General features: G+C 41.6%; 1 protein-coding gene across 1 annotated transcript in view; it reads right to left on the bottom strand.

The window, feature by feature from the left end:
- The window catches only part of LOC102262973 (cytochrome P450 4X1), a 46,890-nt gene that overhangs the window by 5,326 nt on the left and 32,836 nt on the right, over positions 1-8,728 (bottom strand). Inside the window, exons 7-9 of the mRNA XM_005862319.2 lie at positions 6,517-6,623; positions 5,555-5,745; positions 1,696-1,829 (exon numbers count right to left, since the gene is read on the bottom strand). Coding sequence (XP_005862381.1) covers positions 1,696-1,829; positions 5,555-5,745; positions 6,517-6,623 — 432 coding nt within the window. The remainder of the gene's footprint in view (positions 1-1,695; positions 1,830-5,554; positions 5,746-6,516; positions 6,624-8,728) is intronic.

Raw genomic sequence — 8,728 nt, 5'->3', positions numbered from 1 at the left:
ATCTTGATTGTCAGTTAATTTTCATATACTCACTGATTAGCCAATGAAAAGGGTAGCGGTCGTACGCTAATTACCATGTTTCTCTTTTATTAGTGTAGATACTGTAATCAAAGTTATGTGAATGCCATCTCTCTTTCAAAAATCTTATTGTACTTCACTCACACTTCTTGTGATGATGTGAGATGACAAAATGCTAAACCTATTCCTGAATCTGTGTAAACATCCCTTAGTGGCAGTAAATGGCTGGGTGTCACTCATTTTAGTGGACCCTTTGCTGAAGTCTTCTTAAAACTCAATGCTCTGGCGCAACACATTGCCATCAAGCAGAACATGATTTCTGTTCATGTCTTCCACCCACAAATTTAATGCCTTTTCTATCTTAACCAAGCACTTATCACACACTGTGGCCATAAGTTTTGCAGTTTGAGGTGCGACAACAAAACTAGCACATATTTCTTGTCCTTCTTCATAATTTCACAAATAGAAAGTTCGTTTTTATGGTAGGATCGTAGCAAACTCAGCTTACAAGAACTTTCACCTTTTCTCTTTAAAAAAGCACTTATAGCTGCTCCTTGGAATATCTGAATTGCTGGCACCACTATTCTTGTGCTTTGGGGCCATTATTAAGTAAAATAAGGGTTTCAGACCCCAGGCGACTACGGGTATCTGGACCAGGGGAAATGAAAGCATGGATAAGCAGGGACTACTGTATATCTATTAATGGACTATAAAGCACCAATTGGGGACAGTTTGAGGACATAAGAACAGAGCTGTAATTCTATCATGCAAATCCAATGTCAAGTTTCTGTTGGTGCTGTTCCTATACAGAGGGTGGAGAATTTTGACAAATACCCATGTAGTTTGGGAATTCTAAAAAAAGCCACACAGGAGAGAAAATTTAGGATTATTTGGTTACCAGAATTAATTCTTGATCTATCAACAATGTCACAATAACTGATAGGTTGTTGGCTTGTTTCCAAGGGCAAGAATAAATAGAACAATGAAGCAGATACGTGAAGGATGTCTCATGTGAGCCCACAACCTCCCAGCCACCCTGCTCAGAAACCTGTGTTGTTCTGAAGAGCCCTGGGCTCTGGGCACGGGACAGTTGCATGAGCTCTAGCTCTTCTGGCTGCACACGGGGGTCCCCCAGCGGGTTTTTGGTGACACTAAAAGTATTTGAAAGGGCTTTTAAACTGCAAAGCACTATAGGATTGTTTGCTAAGATCATGTTCCAAGGGAAAAATGAGATAAAATGTTTGAAGGCTCTATGTAAAATATTAAGTGCTGATCACTTATTAGGGTGATATTGTGATGACGAAGAAGCTGAAAGCTTTCCTTGGGTCTTCTAGAGAAAGATAATGGTGTTCATTTCCCATGAAGTCTCGCCTGGGTCTCAAACTCAGCCAAACAAGGATTATCTCTAAAACAATGTTCCACAATGGAAGAAAGCCTGGGTTCGGATTCTGATGACACAGGTTCTGGGCATAGTTTTGCTGCAAATGGTTATGTGCCTTTGGGAAAATTGCTGAAACCCACATCTGATCAAGACAATGCCTCCTGTGCCCCACCTTAAGCCCAGTGTCTTTTAGGATTGTCTTTTGACTTCTCCAAGAGTTGAGAAACCTACTGGTCTTTTACTGTGATCCCTAGGATCCCACAATCTCTAGCTGCTTAAGAAAAGAGTGCAAAGACCTGCAGGCAAGGAGCGTCCATCTGGGAAGGTAATGGGCTGGCTGAGTTGTCTGGCCAAGCTGAAGACTGTAGGGCACAATCGGAGAGACTCCTTGATACACATTGTAGTGTATGTCATCTCGCCTAGATGGTCCCTGTGAATACAAGGGAAGAAGGGAAAGGAACTCAGACTCCACATCCAGTTTGTAAATACTGATTTCTCTTCCTACTTGATGTTTGTTCCTGGTAAATATCATCCTCATGTTAAAGTTATTTTTTCCAATTGTGTACGCAACAGAATTTTAAAATGGAACTCCTTCCCAGAGGATGAAGAACCAAACAGATGCCAAATATCCTCATTACAAAGTGAGGTGCTAAAGTCCTGGAAAAGGATTTGCTAAGTAGATTTCTGAAAACCAGTTTTACAAACCTTAGCTCATTATACAAATCCAGAATGTATAAGGAAAGGCTAAGGATTGAAGAGAAGAGGCTTGAGAGTTTTGATAGAAAATAAAATGCTTTCAAGAGAAGTGTTGGAATGCTGGAGTGCCATGGAGAAATGAGGAGGTTCCCTCCCATGTTAAGTCAAAGAGGCTTCAAGAGGATCGGTTAGGTGATCTGATGTGTGCTCCCTGGAGTTTGGGGAGCACAGGATGGATAGAAAAAGCCATGACTCTGAACAGAGAGAGGCAATGGAGAGCTACAGGAACAAAGCAAGAATGCTCCCATGTGTCCTGTGGGCCAATGAACTGGTCAGAGGGAGAGAGCTCTGGAACCAGCTTGAGGGGAACTCTAAGGACAAGAATTCCCTTGCTCCACCCTTGCAAAGTCCCTGTGAGGGAATCTCCAAGAAACCCACAGGGGCAACTATTGAGAATAAAAGGAAGCATTTGAATATTCACCAAGCTCAGAAGGCAAGATCACAACAGTACCAGCCGCTTTCTCCTTACGCTCTCTCTCTCCTGGGCCCATTTCTGGAAGGGTCAGAAGCAGCAGGGCAGGGGAAGAGCTGGTGAATAAGAGGAAGCCAACCATGAGCCCCTTACACACCACTGGCTCCCAGACCCAAAGAAGTACTGAGCTGGGTAGAGAGAGGGTGATGCTCCAAGTGGACAGGAAATGTAAGTTTTTAATATTCCACTGGATCAGACAGCTTAATTACTGGAATAAGACTGCTCTTTTGATTTAAATCAATCAGAATATGTGAGGTTCACTCCTGATTTCACACCGGAAGAACCTACCCCACCCAGCAAATTTGAAGTGTTGGCAGGAGAAGAACAAAGTTTTTGTTGTTGTTATTTTGTTTTTTAAATATATTTTTTATTGATTTCAGAGAAGAAGGGAGAGGGGGAGAGAGAGAGAGAGAGAAACATCAATTGAGAAAGAATCATTGATTGGCTGCCTCCTGCATGCCCCCCACCAGGGATGGAGCCTGCAACCTAGCATGTGCCCTGACCAGGAATTGAACCGTGACCTCGTGGTTCATAAGTCGACGCTCAACCACTGAGCCACGCTGGTCGGGCAAGAACAAAGTTTTTCATTTGCACCCTCGCTAGTCAGGTTGGCTTAATAAAATGATTGCATATAGTATTTAGTCTATTTGCTCTATTGTATTTCTATTTGCTTTTCTGATTACTTATTTTGAATGCAGGCTTCGATCATTCTGTAATGTGAAATCTAAATTTTGAACACTTTCTTCCTTGAGCCCAGAATAAAAAGATTCATGTGCTCAGTCTGGAACTTGGCATACTTAAGAAAATAATGCTGTCCATCATAGCCCTGGTGTAAAAAGAAGAGAGAAATTTTAACCCAAAGCAGAAATGGGCTAAGAAGCCAGATAAAAACACTGAACACATTTTCAGCTTTCCAGAAACTTCTTTTTGTAGTATGATTTTATTATCTGTCTAAAGGAATTATCAATTCTCAGAATGCTATGTACAAATTTCATTAAGCATAACTATAAGGCCATATCTATACTAATAAAAGGGTAATATGTTAATTAGACCAGGAGACCTTCCGGGAGACCTTCGGACGTCCTTCTGGACAAAGCCATGGTGGCGGGGCCGAGACAGAGGCAGTTAGGAGTGATCAGGCCAGGAGGGGAGAGCAGTTGGGGGTGATCAGGCTGGCAGGGAAGGGCGGTTGGGGGCGAGCAGGCTGGAAGGGGGGGTAGTTGGGGGAGAGCAGGCCGACAGTGGGGGGCAGTGGAGGTGATCAGGCCAGTGGGGGGGCAGTTGGGGATGAGCAGGCCAGCAGGGGGGGCAGTTGGGGGCGAGCAGGCCAGCAGGCAGAGTAGTTAAGGATAATCAGGCAGGCAGACAGGTGAGCAGTTAGGAGCCAGTGATCCCGGGTTGTGAGAGGGATATCCGACTGCCAGTTTAGGCTCGATCCCTGTGAAATTGGGCCTAAACCAGCAGTCGGACATCCCCCAAGGGGTCCCAGATTGGAGAGGGTGCAGGCCAGGCTAAGGGACACCCCCCATCCCCGTGCATGAGTTTCATGTACCGGGCCACTAGTTATAGAATAAAAACATATTTATTCCCTATACTATAATTGCCATTACTCTCATTAAAATAAATGATAGTAAAAAGATCCTCTGTACTTTGTTTTCTCACCTGGAAAATATTTTTTGTTGCTTTCACATTTTACATAAACCCAATGAGAACAAGAAAGATCACTAGTTGACTTGTATATATATCTACCATAATCAAGGTTAAAACATCTAATTACTGTTGGGAGATGGTATACAGTGTTTTCAATTTCAATGAATGAATAAAAATGGCTAATCAACATTGCATTTTGTGCTATATTGATCAGACCTTTAATTTATAGTAGGAAATGACTATTATTTTTTTTATAAAAAGTGAGATCTCTACTATACCCATATACATTCAAATTTTCATTTACAAATGTTCTAGTTGAGGTGACCTTTGTATTTGAAATATGTTGATTTCCCTCTAACCATGGGGCCACATTACCCTTATCATTTCTGTTTTTCTGCCTCTCTGACCAGCAAAACAATGATATGTGAAATACCTAGCTAAAATGAAGAGAGTGTTTTTGGTAAACAGCATGTTTAAGGGGAAAATTCATAACCTGGGCTTCATTAACAGCAAGATATGCTCAAGGTCTAGCGAAATGAAGTTTTCCACCTGACTAACTCCTGCCCATCCTATAAGAGGTACCTTAAGCGTCAGATCTTCCAGGAAGTATCCTTGAGACCCCCATGCCAGCTTAGGCACCTGTCTTCTAAGTGGTTGCTAGCACATATCTCTCACCCTTATCATGCCATTCTGCAATTATCTGTATGGGGGGTGAGCTCATTGAGGGTAAGACCCACACCAAATCTTGCATGTAGTTTTAGTGCCTCAGTATTTAAAATGTCCTCAGTCCATATTTGCTAAACTCAACTTCAGTGTGCATCATTTAGCACTATGTTCAAAGTCCAAAGCCAATCCTGAGGAGTAAACAAGGAGACAGGAGAGACTTAAATTACACAGATGCTCATTCAGGTCTCTCAGAAGAGGAGCCCCACTTGAGCCCCACCACTCAAGCTCTAAATGCAAGTTTACAGATCAACTCCCCATTTGCAATGCACCAGAAATTGGGTGAAAGAAAGAAATAAGATGTTTCACACACTACTGCTTAGAAAAACAATGAAACATGTAACTTATGGATACATGAACCTCTTTTGCAAAAGGCAAAGGGATAGCTTTGGGCCCTCTAGAGAAAGAGAAGAATGGTAGCCTCCCTCTTCGGTTTCTACATACACATCTTTTGAAGCACTAGTCACCAAGGCGCTAGAAGAAGAAAGAAGAAAGAAGAAAGCAAAATCCCAGGAGGAAAACAGGATGAATTGTTTAGGGATGCAGAATCTTACCAGGTGATGGAAGACCCATCCCCCAGGATGCCCATGATCTCCTCCCGGCATCTCTCCTGATGCTCAGGGTTCTGAGCCAGGAAGTGGAGGAGCCAGGCAAGGCTCCCTCCTACGGTGTCTTGCCCTGCAACCATGAACGTGTTCACCTCAGCATACAGGTCAGCATCTGAGAAGCTGTTGCCATGTTCATCCTAGAAAGTACAACAGAGCTATGCAATTTCAGTTTATAGATGCTTGGAGCTCCCATCAAAATAATGGATTTAAGGAAAAAATGATCATTTCCAATACAAATGTCAATTTTATTTTATTTTTTTAAATTTCTTTATTGACTAAGTTGTTACATATGTGTCCTTATCCCCGCATTACCCTTCATCCTCCCCACTCATGCCCTCACCCCCCTGTTGTCTGTGTCCATTGGTTAGGCCTATATGCTTGCATATAAGTCCTTTGGTTGATCTCTCCCCTTACCCTCACCTTACCCTACTTTCCCTCTGAGGTTTGACGGTCTAATCAACGCTTCAATTTTAACTCAGTTCAACAAATACATACTTCGAGTCACACTTTGCCTAGAGCATAAAGGAGGACCAAAGCTAGAAAAGGACAGTAGACCTTGCAAAGAGTTCTTCCAATCATCCTGTCAGACTTATCTAGCACCTCATCATCAACATTTTATCAGCTTATCTGTGACCCATTTCCTTGTTTTCCTGAACTATCAGGTATCTTTATGATAGTAACCAAATCCTGTCAAATCAGTAAAAAATGTAGTCCAACCCGACTTTCTCTAATGACAAAGCTGAAGAATTCTATCTTTACCTCAGATTGTATAAAGCCAGCCCATCAATTCAAAAATATTGTTAAATTTAGTTGATCAATTTTGCATTTGTCTCCTCTCCTCCCACTCATCCACCTACCCACACAGTTAATTAGATATATGAGCAGGCTCAGAAATTTGAAAGATTTACCTGGGCAGAAAGTAAAATATCCAGAAAATCCCGAAACTTCCTATTGCCAGTTTTGCCATGCTCCTTCTCGTCCTTGAGGGCTTTCCTTCTCTCCCGGATTATCTGGTCTGTGGTATAATAATTCCCCATTATCAAAGTGACAATAAAGTAAATAAAATAAAATAAATTTTAGAGCAAGCCATGGCCCATAAATAACTTCAAATCTTGCCCAATTTCCTGAGGTCAGAGTGGGTATATCTATTAAACAGATTTAATTTTGCAGATATTTATTTTCCTATCAAATGACAATTTTTAAAAAATATATTTTATTGATTTTTTACAGAGAAGAAGGGAGAGGGATAGAGAGTTAGAAACATCGATGAGAGAGAAACATTGATCAGCTGCCTCCTGCAAACCCCCTACTGGGTATGTGCCCACAACCACGGTACATGTCCTTGACCGGAATCGAACCTGGGACCCTTTGGTCTGCAGGCCGATGCTCTATCCACTGAGCCAAACCAGTTAGGGCTCAAATGACAATTTTTGATCAAAGCTCCAAAAACCGAGGCTTTGAGTCAAGATAGCAGAATAAGTAAATGTTGTGCTTGCCTCCTTCCATTGTTACCTCAAAATAGCAATTAGTTATAGAAAAACCACCTTTGAGAACCACCTGAACATTAGCTGACTAGAACTCCTATAATCAAGCATATGAAGAAGAAGCCATGTTGAGACTGCTAAGAGGGGTGGAGATGCAAAACGAGCTTGTCCCATATCCACATGTTGTAGTTAACAATTGGGAGGGACATGAATGGGCCAACAGCACCAAAGACTCAATTACAACAGAAGGGCTCACATAACCCATACAAGAGAACATAGTTCTCAAGTACTTAGAACACAGGTCACAAGTACTTAGTTCTTGGAGCACCTAGCACAGGTTATCAGGAAGAGTGCACTACTGAGCCCCACAGACACCTACTACAAAAGATCACAATAACAAGATAGGGAGACTTAGCAGATCTACCTAATACACAGAGACAAACACATACAGGCAGACAAAATGGGGAGACAAACAAATGTACCCCAAATGAAAGAACAAAAGATCACAATAACAAGATAGGGAGACTTAGCAGATCTACCTAATACACAGAGACAAACACATACAGGCAGACAAAATGGGGAGACAAACAAATGTACCCCAAATGAAAGAACAAAAGAAATCCCCAGAAAAACAACTAAGTGAAATGGAGGCAATTATGTTCAAAACAAAGGTTATAAGGATGCTCAAGGAATTTAGGAAGAACAATGGAGGATCTTAGTGAGAACTTAAAGAGATAGTAAGCATTAAAAAGGACATTGAAACCATAAAAAATAACTAGTCAGAAATGAAGAATACAATATCTTAAATGAAGAATATACTAGAAGGAATCAACAGCAGGTTAGATGAAGCAGAGGATAATAGTGTCAACAATAAAAATGAAGTAAAAAAGAAAAACAACTCTGAGATTTAGAGGACAAGATAATATCTAAGCACAGCAACAAAGTGCTGGCCAGTAGGTGAGTGAATAAAAAAGCTGTGGTACATTTACACAATGGAATACCAGTAGGCCATAAAATAAACATTAAAAAAAAGGAAATTTTACCTTTTGCATCAGCATGGATGGACCTGGAGAACATTATGCTAAGTGAAATAAGCCAGTCAGAGAAAGATAAATACCATATGATTTCAGTCATATGTGGAATCTAATGAACAAAAGAAACTAACAAACAAAAAAGAGAAAGACTTATAGAGAGCAGGCTGACAGCTGTTGGGGGTGAGGGAGGGTTGAGTGAGGAAAGTGGGGAAAAAATTGAGAGAGAGAGAGAGAGAGAGAGAGAGAGAGAGAGAGAGAGAAATCCCTTCATAGATACAGACAACAGTGTGGTGATTTCTGGGGATAGGATTGCTGGGGGTAGGGAAGGTGGGTGGAAGTAGAGGAGGGAATAGGGGTGGGGGATAAATGGTGGTGGAAAAAAACATCTTCAAGAGAGTAGATAGAGAGAAACCAAGATGGCGGCATAAGTAAACACCGGAAATTGCTGCCTCACAAAACCACTTCAAAAATACAACTACAAGACAAAACGGACATCATCCAGAACCATGGGAAGGCTGGCTGAGTGGAAATTCTACAACTAGAAGGAAAGAGAAAAGCACACTGAGACTCAGAGGAGGTGCGGAAGTAAAGTGCAGAGGTAC

Source organism: Myotis brandtii, unplaced genomic scaffold (genome assembly GCF_000412655.1).
Source record: "Myotis brandtii unplaced genomic scaffold, ASM41265v1 scaffold1631, whole genome shotgun sequence".
In the NCBI taxonomy this organism is placed as follows: Eukaryota; Metazoa; Chordata; class Mammalia; order Chiroptera; family Vespertilionidae; genus Myotis; species Myotis brandtii.
Note: the sequence above shows the minus strand (reverse complement) of the source record. Positions and strands in the feature narration are given on the sequence as shown.